Source organism: Cinclus cinclus, chromosome 16 (assembly GCF_963662255.1).
Source record: "Cinclus cinclus chromosome 16, bCinCin1.1, whole genome shotgun sequence".
NCBI lineage: Eukaryota > Metazoa > Chordata > Aves > Passeriformes > Cinclidae > Cinclus > Cinclus cinclus.
Window position 1 is genome coordinate 973,916 of NC_085061.1, and position 19,914 is coordinate 993,829.

Consider the following 19,914-nt stretch of genomic DNA (forward strand, 5'->3'; position numbering starts at 1 on the left):
AACAAGAGCAGCTTTTCCTCTATTGCCATCCTGTGATCCAGGTGGTTTTCCAGTGGAAATGTCAGGACTGTGGGCAGGAGGAGAGTGTCCACGTCAGCATCAGGGACTCGGGGAGTCTCTCATGCTCCATCCACATCCAAAAGAGCTGGGAAGCTCCCCCAGCCTTGGGGAAGTGAGTACAGGGAGGGCACTGATAAGCAGGGAAGCAGCACAATCCATAATATATAAATCCTAATGGCTGGAATGAAATTTCTGATCCAGGGCCGGTCACAGATGGCTGGAGCAGTTTAATACGGGAACACGCCAAGCAGTTTTATTGCCACGAAAAACAAGCTGAGACAAATAGATTGTGTTGGGAGCGTTATTAACACGGGCTTGGTGGAATTTCTCCCCTAATTAGGGAGCCGCCGATGGGCAGGCGATTTCAGGAGGTGGCTGCGATGGGAGCGGGCTCAGCCCAGCCCAGCCCAGCCCAGCTCCCCCTTCGGCTTTTCCCGGGGGGCAAACGGAGAGAAAGCAGAGCAGTGAAGAACAGAGTGTCCCAAACTGTCCTACCCGCAGCCCTGAAGCACAACACGACGTACGGGAGACCCAAGACAGCATCTCACAGTGCTAACAAAGCGAGTTTTCCCCTAAGGATGCAGCCTGGGCGAGGGGCTGGAGCACACACGTCCCCATCCCTGTCCAGGGTAACAGGACAGTGGCTGTGTGACCAGCAGAGCCAGTTGTTATTCCCAGCACTGCGGGTCAGAAGGGATCTGAATTTTCCCTTCAATTCTACAGCAAACAGATGTTTTTAACCTCAACGGTGCTGCCAGGGGCTGGTGCACCCCTGGCACGGCAACACCGAGAAAACACACGATGCGAAGGGACACGGGACGTGGGGGTGAGCGAGTGCCACAGCCTGGGTGACACCGAGGAGCGTCCCCCGTGTCCCGCTCGGCTCCGAGGGTGACTCCTGCCCCCAGAGCCCAGGGATGGACTGGGGGTGCTGGCGGCAGCTCTGCAGAACACCGGCTGAGGAGCCGGCGCCGCATCTCTGAAACCGCATCTCTGCCCTGGTTTGAAAACAGCTCGGAAATCAGAGCAGCACCAAGGGATGTGACCCCCTGAGACCGCGGCCGGCCCAAAATAACCCAGCCCGAGCACAGGCACAGCCAGCCCCGGCACAGGCACGGGGAGCAGAGGGGACAAAGCCCGCGGTACCCGCTCCTGTGTCGCAGGTGATGGAATTACCCAAATTAGAGCCTCCCCCTCCTGGCGGAGTCCGCGAGGGGAGCAGCTCCGAGGCAATACGGATGCTAAGAGTTAATTAACTTCCAGCACACCTTGTTTTCGCAGTGTCAGGGGCTGCCACGTTCCGGAATTAACCTGATTTTAACCCGTTTCCCTCGCTCCCAGGAAAGGTGCGCTCATTACTCACCCGAGACAGCTCATCTTCCCCCCGGCAGCCGGATTTCAGCATCCTTGGGCAGAACTACAGCTGAGCACCTTGCCCGCACACATCAGCCATATGGGGAGGGATGGGAGCAGGGAGGACCCGGCACAGCACGTGCATCATCCCCGCTATCCACAACCAAGCAGATGAAAAAAATGTCAGCAAATTAAAATCTGCAGGAGCTTAATTCTGGGCAAATGGGATGAAATCCATTTGAGATAAAAAGAAAGGGTGGGGGGAGGAAAGAAATCCAATAGTGGAAAAGCTCAGCTCGAGGACGGAGGAGAGGTGGCTGCAGCCCCCGGTGGATCCGTGTGCTGAGTCGGGGGTCTGGGGTTACGCTGAGCCGCAGCACTTTGCAGAGAGCACAGTAAAGCCCGGGGGGAGCCCAGGGAGGGGACAGCAGGGGAGGGGACAGCAGAGGACAGCCGGCAACAGCACAAAAATAAATACAGCTGCTGCAGAGGGAAGATCCAATCAGGCCAGCGCGAGGGTCAGTGGGAGACTGGGACGTACTGGTGTGACGGGGGACACAGGGGCACACACAGCCTGCCACCACCGTGTGCCCATATCAGGGCCCAGCTCCCTGCCCGGAGCAAAGAACAGCAGCGGGGACCCTTGTTGGGATCACCCCGGCATCCATCCCATCCCATCCCATCCCATCCCATCCCATCCCATCCCATCCCATCCCATCCCATCCCATCCCATCCCATCCCATCCCATCCCATCCCATCCCATCCCATCCCATCCCATCCCCTGGCTGACGGCACTGCCACCCTGGGGAGAAACGGCTCATCCCAGCCCTCCGAGGGCTCTTCTCCTCCAGGCTCCTCAGGGCGAGCAGCCTGGACGAGATCACCGGGGTGTTCCCATCTGAGGTGCAAACAGGCCCTGGAGAACTGGGCACAGTCTCACAGGGATGCCCCATGGGTATTCCCAAGGTCCCAAGTCCTCCCTGGGGTGATCCCACAGGACAGGATCAGGTCTGATGGGTTCTCCTGCCCAGGGTGGCTGCCCTGTGCCCCACGACAGCACAATGGCCACAGCAGCACCCCCACACTGCACCCACCCCAGAGCCAGTGCCAGAACCCAGACACCCCCTGCATGAACCCCCCCCCACCGCAGCCCTTCCCAGGCACAGATCTCACACCCTTCCTCAGTCAGTGACAGACTGAACCAGCTGGAATCACCCAGGGAATTCACAGCACCCTGAATCCAGAGCTCCTGGGAGCTGCTCATCACCTTCATGAGAATAAAAGATGGGACAACTCTTGCTTGGCAGTGAAGCCATCAGAGAGACCCCGGGATCAGCAGCTGGGATCAGGCACTGCAGCACGCCTGGCACTGCCCCAGCACCCACAGCAGGAAAACCTGGAAAAGGTCTCCAAAGCACCTTTTTTATTTATTTCCATGATTTCATTAGGATTAGACGGTAAATCTTTTCCCTGAGCTAAATATTTCATTTCCATTAAACCCCGATTAGCTGCCAGATCCACGGCGCCTCTTGCCCCAGCCCTGACGTTAACCTTTCACACGGGGGCAGGGGGCAGTCAGGGGCTTTGACCCTGTTTTGGGGTTAATGTGGTGCTGCCTCTGGCAATACAGGCTGGGCATGGGGCAAGCTCCACGGGTCCAGTCACACTCTCCTCACTGACACAGGGATTGCTGCCATGGGGACATCCTGGGGGGAACCCGCTGTGCCCCCCACAGAGGGGCTTGGGTCCAGAAGAAGATTTGGACACTTATTCAAATCCCCTCTGTGGGGGGAAGTAATCCTGTATAATTCCCTAGGGATGATGACAAAGGAGATATCCGAGGCATTTGAGGTATTTTCATGGATCTTGCCAAGGGAAAGAATTTTTCTGAATTGTGAGTGGTGGGGGCTTATTTTTTTATTTAGTTTGGGGTGATGGTTCAGGCCTGGCTCAGTGCCATTCCCCCAGCCCCAGCTGCTGGCAGATCGGGTCCCTCCAGACTGCTCAGTGGAGACAGGACAGGCTGGACATGGGCACCTGGACAAGGTGACTGCGGGCAGCTGACAGTCCCCTCTGCAGCCTGGCTCTGCAGGGGTCTGTGCCTGTTGTCCCCAGGTGTGCAGAGCTCTGGGGGACCCACAGGCAGTGACAGCACAGCAGGGGAACACTGCATGGCCAGGACCCCCGGCCCACTGCCCCCACCCTCCCCACGGCCGGGTGGCGGCGAGACCCCGCACGGGGACGTTGTTATGGAAACTGTAATATCTTGCAATTCCTCTGATTAAAGCAGGAATTGGAAAGCTGGGCCCGGAGTGAGGCCAGATGGAGACCTGATTCCCTAATGGCCATCGTCTCAGCCTGGCTGTAATCCCACCACGTGTCCCTGTGCCAGCACAGCTCCAGCCCCAGCTCCAGCCCCAGCTCCAGCCCCAGCTCCAGCCCAGCAGATCGGCCACACTGGCAGCACCCCGGTGGCACAGGGGCTCCAGAGGTGCCGGGGACCCTGAGCCCCAGCAGAGCATTGGCAGGGCATCCCGGGATGAGTGGCCACTCCCTGGCACCCCGGGCAGCCCATGGCCCCAGCAGAGACCCCTCAGCCCCCCAGTGCCAGAGCCGCTGGCAGCGCTGGCCAGCACCAACTCTCACCCTGCAGAACTCAGATTGTTTTCTAGCCAGGCTTTGGGAGAATCTCCAGTGGCTCTGTAGCTAATCCCATCTCCATTCCAAATCAGGGCCAGGAATGGGAGCCACATCCCCTGGTGCAGTGAGGGGGGTGCAGGCCACCCACCCTGGGCAAGAGGGCACAGGGGGTGCTGAGCTAAGATGCCACCAGGGTTGGAAAGCTGGTTGGCATCTTCCCTGCAGGATCCTCCCAACCCCTTCCCGCAGGACCCTCCCAACCTGCCCTGCTCAGCCCTGCTCCCCCGGCAGCAGCAGGCACAGGAAGCTGAAGTCTGATGGCCCCAGGGCAGTGTGGAGGTGGCCATTCCTGGCTTGATGGCCCCAGGGCAGTGTGGAGGTGGCCATTCCTGGCTTGATGGCCCCAGGGCTGTGTGGAGGGGCCCCTCGTACCTGATGCTGTCGATCAGGTGCTGGTGGGACTCCTGGGTGAGCACCATGCACAGGGCATAGGCCAGGCACTCCACCCTCCTCTCGGCTGCGTACTGCTTCAGCACGGTGAACACCTTCTCCTTCAGCTCCGGCTGGTCCCCGAGGATGGCATCCACCTGCAGGGTGGGGACGGGAGGGGAGGGGAGGACAGGAGAGGGGCACTGAGCAGGAGAGCGTGGAACCGTGGGCAGGGGCACTGCCACACGGAAAATGTGTCCCACTCCCTGCTCAGCCAAGGTGGAGGGGACCAGGCAGGGAGGAGAGGGACACTTTGAGACATCAGCCCATCACACAACACTGCTCTGCTATCACACACAGCCCTGGAACTGCTGCTCCAAACATTCCACCAGAACAGAGGTGTGACCCCAAACTCCCAGTCTCTGCTGGGTCACAGCTGGGATGGCATCAGTCTGTAATCTGTCTGGCAGAGGATGCTGCAATGGGTTTTCTGAGCTATTTAAGTTTTGTGCATCACTCCCTGCTCCCTCTGGGCAGCTCCATCCTGCCCTTAGCACCAGAAAACTGCTGGGAATGGGGAAACAGAACATCGAGGTGAGTGCCAGCCCTGGAAACAGCACTGACAGCTCCCAGTCACTGTCCCATCCCCTCCATCTGCGACAAGCAGAGTAATTAGCTAATTACCATTACAAGGGCTGCCCCTTGTCCTTGGGCAGTGGGAGCTGGTTCCTCACTTTGGACATGTCCAGTGGGATGCAGGAACTCCCTGTGACCAGCTCTCTGTACCTGTGCATGTTGGGTTTTCCTGAAAGGTGATGCTTTTGTGCTGCCAGCAGGTTTAACTTCAGGGTTGAAGTGCAGGAAGGGGAGAGGAGCCCCTCACCCTCCCCTGGGGCACTGGGGGTGTGTGCAAGGCTCTGTGTGCACCCCTGTGGTGGCATTGCCGGGGAGCCCAGAGGCATCACCTGCCTGGGGAAGGGGAAGAGCCATTTCTTCCAGGTGTTGTCCCACCTGGCAGCTCCCCAGGGAGGTCAACACTGGCACCAAGACCCCAGCAGAGCCCCCCGGTGCTGCTGGCTCTGCACAGGCACTGCAGGGGCTCTCGGCAGTGGCAGTACTTCAAGGTTACCAAATCTGGGACAGCCACAGCAGCAGTGTCCCCTGGGCTGGCTCATGAACACAGTCCTCACAGGTCCAGCACAGGACTGGCAGACTGTGGTGTTCCTGGTGGGATGGATCCCAGAGGGCTGCTGTGAAATTTTTGCCTGAGCTGGGATTGCAGGGCTTGGTGAGTAGGAATCACAGAATCACAGAATCATTTTGGTGGAAGAGACCTCCCAAATCCTCGAGTCCCACCTATGCCCCATCCCTACCTTCTCACCAAGCCCAGAGCACTGAGTGCCACACCCAGCCACCCCTTGGACACCTCCAGGGATGTGTCCCTGAGCACACAGGGGACAAGAGAAGGCATTGCCCCGGAACGGAGACCGTGAGCACCTCCCTGGCTTCCCAGTGATGCCCCCGGGATGCTGGGACAGCGGCACAGCCCAGCTCCAGCCCTGCCCAAGTACCACTGACAGGGACACCACACCTGTCTGCCAGGCAGGTGGCTCAACCTGGGGCTCTACCAAACGGAGGAGGCTGGGAAAAGGTGAGCCTCGGGCAGTGCAGGTGTGAAATACAAACCAGCAGCACCCTCCGACCTTCCAGCCTCGCAGGGGACGGGCAGCAGCACCCGGGTGATCACAGCACCAGTAGCACCGAGAAGAGCTGGGGTCCCGGGAAAAGGAGGGGGTAAAACACCCCCCGGGTTTAGTATTTTGTGCATCATATAGAAACTGAAGCCACTTAAAACATCTGCGCTGTGAATTCCCTCTGGAGAGGCATCTGCTAGCTGAGCTGTGCTCCAGGAACACGTGGGCTCTGCATTCCTGCTTCTGCCCAGGCTGGGCAGGGCTGTCCTGGGTGGCTTTCTTGGGATGGGGAGGGAGGGGACAGAGGTGCTGATGGGGGTGCTCAGAGCACCACAACAAACGCTCTCTCCTGTGATCATCCAAGAATCTTTTAGTTGGCTTAATGTGACTTCAGAGGTGGAGGCGGCATGGAACAACCGCCCCTCCTCATTAATCTCCCGCAATCAGCAGGTATCTGTTTCCCCACCTCAGTGGGTATTTGTGAATCATTAATAGAGAAGCTGACTGAGGGGATTCGCCTGATACCCACAAATCTCTTTATGGATGTCTTGTTCCTTTATTACCTTGGGATCAAAAAAAAAAAAAAAAAAAAAAAAAAAAAGCCCTACCAGCGTGGTTATTTTCATAACAGCATTTTAAAAGGCTACTTTGAAATGGAAATTAGAAAGATTGAAAAAAACAACTGTGATCAAATTTATAATTAGCACAAGGCGAAGCGTTTGGTAAAATACCCACTAGGAAGCTTTCAGGAGCACAATGAAGATGCAATCGCATTGATGTTTTCCCCTTTGCAACAAAATAAGAACTAAAATGTCTGCGGGGTGGCAGGCTCAGACTTTGAAGGGACATCCAGGCACGCAGCAGAGCAGGATCTGCCCTGTGGGTTTCTCCACGCTCTTGTAGTACAAGGGAATAAGAACTCGGGTGATCCCCAGGGAACCTCCAAGCCCTTTGCAGCACCCATCCGCTCTTTTGACAAAACTGTCCTGACAGAAGATGCTGCACGTAGATTTTGCTGCGTGTTGTAACTTTCCGGAATAGTTGATCAATTTACAACTAATGACCTTCTCTCGGGTGTTCGTGCCCCAAATCCGCACCCCAGCCCCGGGTGCATTCCCCATCCCTGCGCCAACACCGGAGGTGAGAACCTCCAACCCGCTCAGCGCTCCCCCTTATCCCACACCTCGACCTCACCTTCCTGCTGAATTCCTGCGCTTTTTGCTTCCTGTCCCGGCTCGCGGTGCCGGCTCTGGGGTCCCCGGCCACGTCCCCGCGCTGCGGCCGCAGCAGCGCCAGGCGCAGGGACCGCCCGCGGCACGACCCCACCAGCGCCGCCGCCGCCTCCGGCAGCAGCACCGGCGTCCCGTCCACCTCCAGCACGTAATCCCCCGGCTCCAGCCCGCAGGCCGCGGCTGGCGACTCGGGGCTCACGCTGGCCACGCGCGGGGGGCTCTCGCTCGCCAGCTCGAAGCCGAAGCATCCCCGGGGTCCCGGTGGGATGCTGGCGTGCTGCAGCCGGGACACCACTCCGATGCTCGGGGGGACGTTGTCGCAGCGCCGGGCCAGCCCCAGCAGCGCCTCGCAGCCCAGGGAGGACACGGGCTGTCCCTCGATCTCCAGCACTTCGTCCCCCGGGCGCAGCCCCGCCAGCGCCGCGCTGCTGCCCTCCTGCACCCATAGGATGTAGCACGGCCCCGAGCCGCTTATCCGGAACCCGAAGGACTCGGGCCAGCCCCGGTTGGTTGCCGGCATGGCTGCGACTGGAAAAGAAGGAGGGAAAGAGAGGAGTCGTGATGGCTTTTCCATCCTTAGGGGTCACTCCTGTGGATGCCGTGTGGAGCCCGTGGGGTGGGGGGTAACAGTGTGTGCTGCGTCCCCCTCACCGTGGGAAGAAAAGCCCCAAGAACCCGCATTTCCTCTAGATTTCTTTAAAATAGCAGCTTTCACTCTGTCTTTGGCTGCTGGCGGCGCCACTGAGTAGGCCACGTTGGCTGGGAAGGTTGGGGCTACATGTGGCACTCAAAAGTGACCTGGCACAGCCCTGGTCTCACCTGTGGCACCCATCTACCCCCAGGAGCCCCATTTAGACATCTTCTTGTATTTATTTGTCTATCAAAATGATTAGCTATTTCTCTGACATATTACATTAATGAACAGATGATCCAAGGACTTAAACCAGCCTGATTTTAACCAGCTCTCCTCAACACTCAATATTTTAGCTGTTTGCAACTACAAAATTACTGTAAATTCATTAGGATTTGCCAGATCCTCTCAGCTCTCCCAGGATCATTTCTTTGTGCCCTCTCAGTCCCATGCATGAGTTGTCCTGATGGCAGCATCCCGAAATGGCAGGGTGATGGTTTTCAGCAGGACTTGTCTGTGGGTCACGTGAAGGGTTTGGACTGGCTCCATGGATGCTCAAGGAGACATCGGGCACATCAGCCCTGAACATTTGCAGGAGCTATCTTTGCCCAAGGTAAACCCGGCCAGCTGATGTGCACAGTGCACTCAGATGCCCTTTCCATGCTGTGCTGTCCAGGTGACCTCACTGTGGTCCCTCCCAACCCTCCCATTCCGTGCTTCCCTGATGTGTAAGTTCCTGCATCGTCCGCTGACCCTCACTAAAATAATTCACACATGGTTTTCCCCCTGTGTTTGATCTCAGCTGTCTGTGAAGATGCTTTTTACCCCCGTGTTTATTCCATCTGTGTCACTGAACACACATTAAGCACTTACAAAAATGAAACTCAGACAATTTTACCTGGGCAAATAACCTTAATTATTAATTACAGAGATGATGAGACTCAGAGGGGAAGAGCTGAGGGTGAAGCTGGGGGCAAGCCTGGCAGCAGCAGGATCCATACCCATCTGTGACCAAACCCCATCCCCGGGGCAGCTGAGCACAAGTTCTGACAGCTTCAGCAGGAGCCCAGTAAGCGCTGGGATGGTCCCAGTGCTGCTGCTCTGGGCTGTGCTCCAGAGAAAATCCCGGCAGATCAGCGGGGAGCTGCACCCCCTTCCACCTCTCCGCCCCTCGGCTGCAGCACTTACAGAAGTCCGCGGCCATCCAGGCGAGCCGGGGGCTCTCACCGGCGGCAGGTTCGTCCCACCAAGGGCTCGAAGCTTTCTTGACTCTCCTCCATCATCCCTGAAAGTGCTTCCCGTGTACCCGCAGGGCTCCTGGGAGCATCTTCCCGGCTCCCCCGTCCTCGCTGCAGCCCCCGGGGTTGGGGACCGGGCCGGGGTGGGTGAAACTGCTGCCGTGGCACCGGGACAGAGCGGGCCGGGAGTGGCTGCCCCTTCCCGGCCTTTTCACGGGAGCCCCGCGTTCTTCCAGCTGCTCCAGCTCAGTGCCAGACGCGCACTAAGGTCTTTCTGGCCTTTTCCTTTTCTAATTAACTTTATTTCCATCGCACAGAGGAGTGCGGGCAGACTAATTGCCGTGCTCGTCCTGGCTGAGCCTGGGGCTGACCTGAGCCTGCAGATCTGGGGGGAATTAGGAGCTGGAAGGAGGGAAAACAGATTAGTGCCCGTGGAGGGAAATCCTTTACCCACAGGGCAAATCTGAAGCGACAGCGCTGTGTGGAACAGCAGCGACAGATCTAGGGGCACCTGGGCGTGCCGGGACCTCACACGCAGGTGGGGGTGAGACACCGAGATTTTGGGAGTATAGTCTGTGTGTGGTTTACTGCAGGGATTTGGGGGTCGAGGAATTTTGGGTGTCACCAGGAGAGCTGTCCCCAGCCAGGCTGCTCTGTGTGGGGTGTCCTTGCAGCGGGGAGCAGCCGAGTGTTTGGCCACAGAGCCGCCCGTGCTGGCACAGACTGTCCTTTAAGCTGCTATTTCTGATTTTCTCCTTGGCTTCCTCGGCACTGAGGGATCCCAGAGCTTAGCACGCTAAGAGGTTTTAGGGAATTACACGTCCTGCCGTGGCACCAGCGGGAGGGGCGTCTGCATCTCTCCATGGGCCACGCAGTGATCCGACCTCCCCTGGGCTCCGGCACGGGCAGCGCTGCCGGCGGTGATGGATGGGGTGGGAAAAGCTCTCCGGGACAGCTGGCACGGGGCTGGGCACAGCCTCAGCAAGGAGAGCTGTGGGGACCTGTTCTGCACAGCCTGAGGATGAGCATGATGCAGAGGAGGGTCTTCATCCTACTTGGGTCATGTCACTGCTTCAGGGGATTGAAACCCACTTGTTCCTCCTCTTCCTGCTCCCCGTGTACTCTCCAGCTCCCTTCTGGCAGGCTCTCCTGCACAAATCTCCTTCTGAGCAGCAATCCCCGGGTTTGGGTGCATCTGTCCTCCCATGATGACACTGACACACACACAACTCCTACAAACTCATGCATTTCCGTCACTATTCCCTGCCCAAACCATCAAAACTGCAATTAATTCCCTTTTGGTTTTGTTTTTATTCAGCCAATGAGGTAATTGCTTCTTTCCGTCCATTTTTAACTGACTTGAGCACTTCAAACACTGACAGTGAATTTTAATCCTTGAAAGAACTGAGTTCTGGGATCCCAAGTGAATGGAGGTGGTTTCCAGTAAGACTTTCTGCCAGGCTTTGACCAGATGAGACCTTCTAAGTGATTTTCACAGTGCTTGGACTGAATGATCTTCATCCCTCTGAGTCTCAGCCTCTCTCCAGGTATTTGCTGGCTGGTTGTCCTTGAGCACAGCCTGTAAGGGCACCGAGAGTGGGCGAGTTCCTGGGCAGTGCTGGTGCCAGTCCCAGCGTGGTGGCCCTCGCTGCAGATCCTGTCCTGGCTGTGCCCCCTGACCGTGTCACACAGACCCTGCCTGTCCCCCCCAACAAATAAACCCCCCAGAGTGCCCACCCCCAGCCCTTCCTGTGCCACCAGGCTTGCCAGGTGACATCCAGTGACCCAAGCCAAGCTATTTCTGTACCTGCAGAAATTCTGCTGTCTCAGTAGGATGGGGGGAAATGGCTTTTTCCCTCCATCCCCCATCAGGATCCAAGTGTCTTGGGCTGCACTCCAAGACAGCTGTGCCCCAGGAATATTCTGGCCACATTTCTCCCTCTCATGTCCTGTTCGGTGCACTGGAGGCCCAAGTGGGTGCACTGGGCTCACCAAGGAAAAAAAAGAGACTCTTCCTGAAACTCAAGCTCCTCTCCTGCCTCCCACCAAGACGATTCATCTCTTCTTTGGCCGAATCCCCTGGAGCATCCCTGGAACACTTACCTGTGCTGTCCGAGCTCCAGCCAGCGGCACAGAGGGACCCAGAGCTGGCAAAACCATCCCAGCAGTTTGGGAGCCTTTGGATCGGTGACGCGACGAGTTTCTCTGGCAAATTCCAGGCAGGCACCGTAACCCAATCGGCCCCTGGCGGGCGGTTTCAGTTGTCAGACAGCACAGAGGGACGGGCACAGCGCTGCATCCTGCGCGCTCCCACCGCATCCCGGCCCCAGGTGCGAGCCGCCGGGTGCGTCCCTCACCTAGGACACGGTGGGACGAGGTTACAAGGGAATATCCTGCACAGAGCTCTGGGAAGGCACAAGAATTCCGCTTTAGAGACTTCACTGCATCCTGCGTGCTCCCACCGCATCCCGGCCCCAGGTGCGAGCCGCCAGGTGCGGCAGCGAGCCCCCATCACCTGGCACAGGGTGGGACGAGGTTACACGGGAATATCCTGCACAGAGCTCTGGGAAGGCACAAGAATTCTGCTTTAGAGACTTCGCCAAAGGCGGCAGCACCAGAGGAATTTCTGGCGATTCCTAAGGCTGGGCAAGGGCGGTGGGTGGCGATGCTCTGGGATGACGGGAGCGGTGCAGGGGGGCTCACACGGTAACGAGCCGGGAGAGCGCGGCCGCTCCGGCATTCCCGGACCGATTCCACCGATGTTTTTAGGGCTTTGTCGCTCCTCGGGGCTGTGGCTGTGGCCTGTTCCCCGCCGGGCCCGCTTCCGCCGCGGCGCCGGAGGGCGCTGGAAGCTCCGGGCAGGGCAGGGCCGGGCAGGGCGGTACAGACCGAGCAGGGCGGTACAGACCGGGCAGGGCAGGGCGGTACAGACCGGGCAGGGCGGTGCAGACCGGGCAGGGCAGGGCGGTACAGACCGGGCAGGGCAGGGCGGTACAGACCGGGCAGGGCGGTGCAGACTGGGCAGGGCGGTGCGGGCAGGGCAGAGCAGGGCAGGGCAGGGCGGTACAGACCGGGCAGGGCGGTACAGACCGGGCAGGGAGGTACAGACCGAGCAGGGCGGTACAGACCGGGCAGGGCGGTACAGACCGAGCAGGGCGGTACAGACCGGGCAGGGCGGTACAGACCGGGCAGGGCGGTGCAGACCGGGCAGGGCGGTACAGACCGGGCAGGGCGGTGCGGGCAGGGCAGGGCGGTGCAGACCGGGCAGGGAGGGCGGTACAGGCCGGGCAGGGAGGGCGGTACAGACTGGGCAGGGAGGGCGGTACAGGCTGGGCAGGGCGGTACAGACTGGGCAGAGCAGGGCGGTACAGGCCGGGCAGGGAGGGCGGTACAGGCCGGGCAGGCCCGAGCGGCGCCGCTTCCGCAGGGCCGCGGCTCCTCCGGGAGCTGTCCCCCGGTGATCCCCGGGGTTGGAATGCGTCCAGGGAAAGGAATGGAGCTGGGAAAGGGCTGGAGAATTCCTGAGGGAGCTGGGGAAGGGGTTCAGCCTGGAGAAAAGGGGGAGCAGGGGGGATCTGGCTCTGCACAGCTCCCTGACAGGAGGGGACAGCCGGGATTTAGGATCTTATCTCAGGGAACAGGGACAGGAGGAGAGGGAACGGCCTCAGGGTGGCCCAGGGGAGGTTTAGGTGGGATTTTAGGGAAAAGTCCTTCCTGGAAATGGTGGCCAGGGAGGTTTGGAGTGCCCATCCCTGGAGGTGCCCAAGGAGTGTCTGGATGAGGCACTCACCGGGCTGGGGACAAGGTGGGCATCGGGCACAGCTTGGACTCGGTGGGTTTGGAGGGTTTTTCCAGCCTAAAGGGTTTTGGGGTTCTGTGTTTCTGCCTTGGCTCTCACAGAGATCTGTAAAACATTGCCCTCAGTGCTGGATGCTGCTGGAGGGGCCCTGATGGGCTGGGGCTGCTCCATCCCTGAGCTCAGGGAATGGCAGGATTTGCTGCAGGGACCAAGAGCTGCTCCTGTTCCGTTCCAGGGCTCGCCATGGACTTCCTGACGCTCTTCCTGATTTACCTGTGCCTCGTGCTCGCTGTCACTGCCCTGCTCTGCCTCTGCTTGGGAAGGAAGGAGAGTTTCCTCACCAGGAGTGTCAACAGGGCAAGCCAGGTAAAGCACTGGGCTTCCAGGTAGAGAATGAACTTCCAGGGGAATGGTCAACTCCCGGTCTGCTAATCTGCCCTGCTTTGATGTGCTGAAATTAGTGCAACTGCTATATTTGTTCTCAAAAAAAAAAAAAAAAAAAAGCAAAAAGCTGCGTGTGTGGTTAGAGTGGTATTTCATTATTAAATCCTGCCCAAGCTGGTAATAGAAATCATTTGCATCCCCCAGCTCCTGTGCCTGTCTGGGGTGAAGGCTGGAGCTTCTGACCATGCCTGAATTTGCTTAGTAATGCCACAACAGAACTTTCAAAAAAAATAAGAATCAGGCCCCAGGAATTTGCAGTTTTGTAGTATTGGCTGCTGTCAAAGAGAGGAAAAAGGTGGGGGAGGCTTGAGGATTAAAATAAGAAGAGAATTTTAAGTGGTGGCAGATATTTTAGGGGAAGCTCTTTAATGTGTGTACTAATGCTGCAGGCTCTTGTTCACTAAGAAAGAGGCAGGAATGAAGAGCTTTAAAAGAGGATTAAGAATTGGCATTTTATTGTAAAAACAGGGGATTGGAAAAGCATCAGTTCATTTTTCTGTCTGTTGGGCTGTGTCTGAATGAAAAAAAAAAAAAAAAGCTGTAATATTCCTGGAAGGCAAAGGATGAGGGAATTATCACTTAAATTGTAAATTATATTTAATGCTGTTCACAGGAGTTCAGACAGACTTTTTTTTATTACTGGTGTTATACTTTCTTTTGGTTTATAGACACACTGTGCAGAGAAATTGATTTTTTCCCCATATCTTAATAGCTGCTGCTATGAAGTGTTTGAACAGCAGCAATTAAATTACTGCTATAGTATGAAGCCGCTGTCTGGACGAATCTAATCAATACTTGTGCCTGGGAAATAAATACATGTGAATGTAATCAATATTTTACCTGGGATATAAATACAGACAACGCTAAGTGCAAGGTCACAATGTAAGATAAATTATTATAAGATAAGGACCAGTACAATACAAAACAAACCCCAGAATATCAGAAGGGTCTGAAGCTCTTAGAGAGTGTCCAAAGGATGGACATGAGGGTAGTGAGGGGCCATGGAGGAGCAGCTGAGGGCACTTGGCATTAGCCTGCAGTGTGCTGAGGTTTCCTGCAGGTTCTTTTCTGCTGGGTTGTGTTTCCTCTTACAGCACACTTGAAAAAAACCCTTCTTTTTACAAACACTCGTCCCCAGAACTGACACATACCAGTTCACACCAAAATATTTAGCATCTTCTCAGCTCCACATATGCTTTTTGCCTCCTGGTCTTTCACATTTGAGGCAAGAAACTCTCACTGCATATTTTCCTTCCCTGTCAGCTAGAAATAAGCTCAGGCACTCTCATTCCTGCGCCGTGTTGCTATAGAGATCTGTGAGCTCAGAGTCACACAGTTCCACAGGCACAGCCCTGGCTGAGGGCTTCACTCAATGAGCACGGGCAGGTTCCTTCTTCAGCACCTCGAGCTGTGCTTCAGAGGGCAATTAGACATGGAGCCATCGGGCTGGATCAGAGCTGGAGCTGGAGAAACTGGATTTTTTGGGTTTGGCTGGCTCATGGATTTTTTTTTCTCTCCTTTCTGGAGGCCACAGGCTTTATCCCTTTGCTTATCTCCCTTTGATCTGTTAGATGGGCTGATGGAGCATATTGTAGCTGGGGAATTGCTCAGTTCTATCCCCTGCTTAACCCAGCCCCATCCTACACCCACCCTAAGCTTCTTAGAACTTTCACACATTAACCCAGATATGTTTGTTTGGGCCTGGGGGGGGCGGGGGGGGGGGGGGGGCAGGAATATTGGAATCTCAGTCCCATGTGGAAAACCCCAGCAGCATTCCTGCCTCTTCTTTCTTCATAGAAAGGGGGGTCAGGTGTTGGAACTGCCCAGGGAGGTTTGGAGCGCCCATCCTTGGATGTGTCCAAGGAAGGACTGGAGGTGGCACTCAGTGCTCTGGGCTGGGGATTTGGCACAGGTGGGACTCAAGGAACTTGAAGGGCTTTTCCAACCTTAGTGATTCCAGTATTCTGTGCGTTATGGTTGGACTTTATGATCTTGAAGGTCTCTGGCACCTTTGGTTCTGTGGTGAGAAGCTCAGATGCCCCTGAAAAGGAGCCTCTTCCCTGGTGCTGTGGCTGTGCAGGTCCAGAACTGAGGGATGAGGGACTTGTGCTTAAATCTTGAGCTTTCCCCAAGGCAGCAGTGATGGCCAGGTAACACAGAGCTTCATTTCCCTCAGGTGTTGTCACTGGTGATCCCCACCCAGCTCCAGAGGGTGACACACCAGGCACTGCACAGGCTCTTCCACACAAGGTATTGCACTTTTATACCTTTGGCATTGTTTTTTACTCCTATTTCTGTTTATTGGTGGGATCTCCTGCCACCATCAGAGCTCTCAGTATTATCCTTAGATATTCTGTCTCCATTTGGGATGCCTGTCAGGAATTACAGATTCCCTCTGAGGTTTGCCATGCTGTTTTCTCTCCCTTCCTTGGTCATTGTTTAGAGGGTGGTACCCTGAAATGTTTGAACATACTGACAAATGAGGATAATGTGGCTCAGTAACAGATGTTGGTCACACTGGTGGGATCCTGCATCCCCTCAGGAATTACCACAACCTCCGTGGCAGCTGCAGATGGAGTCAGACAGACTCTCAGTCTCCATCCCCTCTCTCAAATCCCATTAGTCTCAGTCCAGCAGCCTGGATGTCCAGGTGGCTGAGGAGGAAGCTGCACAGCTGCCAGTGTTCAGCCTGCTGGATTCAGATGGATTTTGTATGTCTATAAACTCTGGTGCCTCAGGAATGATTTAAATACCTTTTCTCTGGGAACAGCAGCTCAGTGTGACAGTGACTTCAGGGCTGGAAATCTGCAGCTGTGATTTCTGGGCTGGTTTTGTGCCTGTTGTGCTGATGCTCTGCTCTAACACAGCCTGAGACAGGTGACACTCTCAGGTGCTGGGGGCACTGGGATTCCCCACATACTCTGGAACTGGTGTTCACCACTGCCCATCTCCTGCCACCCGTATTTTCTAGCAGCTGGTTATATTACTGCAGAGTTTTTAAGATTATTTTTGGGTTTTTTTCTTTGCTTTCAGAGTAGCAAATATCTTCTGGCAGAATGTTTTGTGGCCTATTGCTGTGGCATATTTTGTCAGCAGCAAGTGATTATAAGACTTTGTACTGACAGGGAAAAGCATCCAAAGGACATGTGAATAAAGCAGGGAATTTAGCTGATGTATTTAAAGGAGTATATGTGGGAAGAAGAGAAGGAGAAGCCAGTGGATGGAGAAAACACTATTAATATGCAATCCAAGCTGGCCTGAAAACCTAAAAGAGGCATCTCCTTGCATTGGGAAAGTCTTTGATCACCTCTGAGTGTACTTGACCCGTTAATCAGGATGCTAAGTATTAAATAGACTGTCCCCTTTCCTTTCCAGGAGTTGTTTGTTTATGGTCCTGCACGTAGCCCTGCAGGCTGCAGTGTTTGGGGAATACACCTGGGAAGTGTTTGTGTACTGCTGGGAGCTGCAGTTCCACCTCCTCCTGCTGCTCCTGCCCTACCTGCTGCTGGCTGGGAACCTGGGCTGCTTCCTGCTCTGCTCCCGGGCCAATCCTGGTAAGATCATGCTCGTGCTCTTTGAAAACAGAAAAAAAGCTATAAATCCCATTTTTTAGTTCTTTTTGTCTCTTTTGCAGGTACAGTAACAAAATCCAATGCTGCATCCCTGGTTAAGGTTTATGCCTACGATGAGGTGTTGTTTCAGAGAGGCCTCGTGTGTCCCACGTGCACTGTGGAGAAGCCAGCCAGGTCCAAGCACTGCAGTAAGGATCTGAAATCCCTTGATAACCATGGCAGTAAGACCTTCCCAGAGGAATTCTCTCCCAGGAGCTGCAGTTCCCACTACAGCTGTTGTGTTACCAGCTCAGTGCTCACAGGGCTGTGTTTGTTTGCCTGGGGTCCCAGGTCACAGCTGCATTTGCCTATCCATAGAGCTGGTTGGGTACTGTTTCTTCTCACAGAAATTACCAGTTCTGAGGGATAATTCAGGGTCAGGAATGGCTGAGTTTGTGAGCAGCTGGAATTTAAATGAGAAATTATCACCTGTCAGGACATCAGATCAGGGTTTTCTGTTTCATAGTCACAGAATGGTTTGGGCTGGGAGGGATCTTTAAAGCCCCCTGTCACCCCCCTGCCAGGGACAGGGACACCTTCCACTATCCCAGGCTGCTCCAAGCCCTGTCCTGGAACACTGCCAGGGATGAGAAGTCCACCACCTCTTGTTTTATCATGTAAAATAAAGGTGGCAGGTACAATCTCAACCTTTCACATGCTTTGCCAGGCAGAAGTGTCAGAGAAACCAGTCTTGGAGCTGTAGTCTTAGTGAATAAAAGCAAATAGAATACCTTGTTTTTCTTAGGATACACAACTGAATTTATTTGCTTCAAAAGCTGCCAGCTAAACCCTGACTGCAACTCCCACATAGCTTAAAAAAACCCAAAAACATGTAAAAGATCAAACTGCTTACTTAAAAATGAAGTGCCAAGACACTTGTTTTGCCCCTGCCTCCTCGAGGTGTCTGCAGGACGTGTGTGCATCGCTTTGACCACCACTGTGTGTGGGTCAACAACTGCATTGGGGCCTCCAACACCGGCGTGTTCCTGCTGTACCTGCTGTCCCTGACTGCCACAGCCGGGGCCCTGGCTGCTGTCACGGCTGCTTTCCTCATCCAGGTGCTGCTGCTCTCCGACATCATGCACAGCACCTACCTGGATGCCCAGGGACAGGAGCACCCCGTGGAGATTCCCTTCCTTGTCCAGGTCAGTCACAGAATCACTAGGTTGGAAGAGACCTTCAAGATCAAGTCCAACCCTTGCCCTAACACCTCAACTAAACCACGGCACCCAGTGTCATATCCAGTCTTTTTTTAAACACATCCAGGGATGGTGATTCCACCACCTCCCCAGGCAGACCATTCCAGTCCTTGATCACTTTTTCTGTGAAAAAGTTTTTCCTAATATCCAGCCTGTATTTCCCTTGGCGCAGCTTGAGACTGTGTCCTCTCATTCTGTTATTTGCTGCCTGGAGAAAGAGACCAACCCCAGCTGACCACAACCACCTTTCAGGATGTTGTAGAGAGTGATAAGGTCACCCTTGAGTCTCCTTTTCTCCAGGCTAAACAACCCCAGCTCCCTCAGCTGTTCCTCATAGGGTTTGTGTTCCAAGTCCATGCTGTAAATCGTTCAGTCTTGCACTTTGCTGTCAGGAATGATGTCCTGTTCCCCCAGCATGGTTTGGAACAGGCTGCAGGATTTTAGCTGTTTTACACATATAACTGGATTTAGAAAACTGCCACTGCTGAATACTTTAAAAATGGGGGATTTTTCTCACAGCACTTCCCAGCCTACAGATGCCTGTCTCCAGGATCTGTCAGTCATCAGATGTGGTTCATAGAGAAGGAATTTACATTCCAATGACTAGCTGATGTAGTAAAGTTTAGGAAACAGCTGAGAGCCCCTGAGGTACCTTTGTGGAGGTTTTAAAGCAGGACACAGCGCCCTAGAATGCAGATACAGCCCCACGTGCACATGGATGTGCATTCCAGCTGGGGTTGTGCAGTGCTCATGGGATTCAGCCCTCCCATATTTTAACTTACTTTTCTCTTTCTCTGCAGCACCTTTTCTTGACTTTCCCTAGGATTGTCTTCATGCTGGGTTTTGTCACCCTGCTCACACTCATCCTGGGGGGATATTCCTCCTTCAGTCTCTATCTGGCCCTCACCAACCAAACCACCAACGAATGGTGCAAATCCCGAAGATTTGGGGGCTCCCCCCATCTCCCCTCGCAGCCTCATGACAGACCCCTCGTCTACAAAAACATTTATTCTAAAGGGATCTGGAGGAATTTAAAAGAAATCTTTAACCCTCCTACAGTGTTGGAAAGGAAGAAGAAAACATGAAGATATAATTGTTTCTCTGGGCATTTTTAAATGTTTTCTAAGACTTTAGTTCAGCAGTGGGCTTAGCTGCCCCAGCCAGATTTTGGAACAAGATTACTGCAGAATTCAGATATTGGTGATTCAGCAGAGCATCATTTGAGCTCCCTCCCTCAGAGAGACTCAGGGCCAGCTCAGTCCTGGCCCTTGATTATGGGGACTTAGTCCATCTTCCCAAAGTGAATCTTTCCCTCTGGGAAGGGCTAACACAGAGCTCCTGTGAATTTTGAGGGAGCGGCATCTTTTTGTGATTATCTTTCTTTGGGAAACAATTAACCCATGACTGTTAACAATGACTACAACAGGTTGTGTGTATTTAGCTGAGAAAATGATTTCTGGCAGGATCTTACCTGCAGAAACTATGTCCTACTGCATCTTTGGAGCATTAACTTCAGGAAGGAAATTAAAGTGTCCCTGTTCTCCTCTCCTTCCAGGAATTCTTCTGTTTGAGTATCATAGAAGA

General features: G+C 54.9%; 1 protein-coding gene across 2 annotated transcripts; it reads left to right on the forward strand.

Moving 5' to 3' along the window:
• The first annotated feature begins 12,684 nt into the window (after positions 1-12,684).
• Positions 12,685-19,811, forward strand: ZDHHC4 (zinc finger DHHC-type palmitoyltransferase 4). Of its 2 annotated transcripts, none has more exons than XM_062503987.1 (7): positions 12,685-13,082; positions 13,312-13,442; positions 15,697-15,770; positions 16,896-17,074; positions 17,155-17,280; positions 18,032-18,276; positions 19,131-19,811. In XM_062503987.1, exons 1-7 carry the CDS (start codon positions 12,998-13,000, stop codon positions 19,413-19,415), a joined length of 1,125 nt encoding a protein of 374 aa, XP_062359971.1. In that variant the 5' UTR covers positions 12,685-12,997; the 3' UTR covers positions 19,416-19,811. The 2 variants fall into 2 exon arrangements, with proteins under 2 accessions (XP_062359971.1, XP_062359972.1); XM_062503988.1 differs by having other exon boundaries at positions 12,688-12,734.
• The last annotated feature ends 103 nt before the right edge of the window (positions 19,812-19,914 follow it).

Bases quoted from the DNA above. Each gene is read 5' to 3' on its own strand.
- ZDHHC4 (XM_062503987.1), top strand. From the start codon at position 12,998: ATGGTGGCCAGGGAGGTTTGGAGTGCCCATCCCTGGAGGTGCCCAAGG. The intron at 13,083-13,311 runs GTGGGCATCGGG...GTTCCGTTCCAG, and splicing joins CTCACCGGGCTGGGGACAAG to GGCTCGCCATGGACTTCCTG. The intron at 13,443-15,696 runs GTAAAGCACTGG...CATTTCCCTCAG, and splicing joins GTGTCAACAGGGCAAGCCAG to GTGTTGTCACTGGTGATCCC.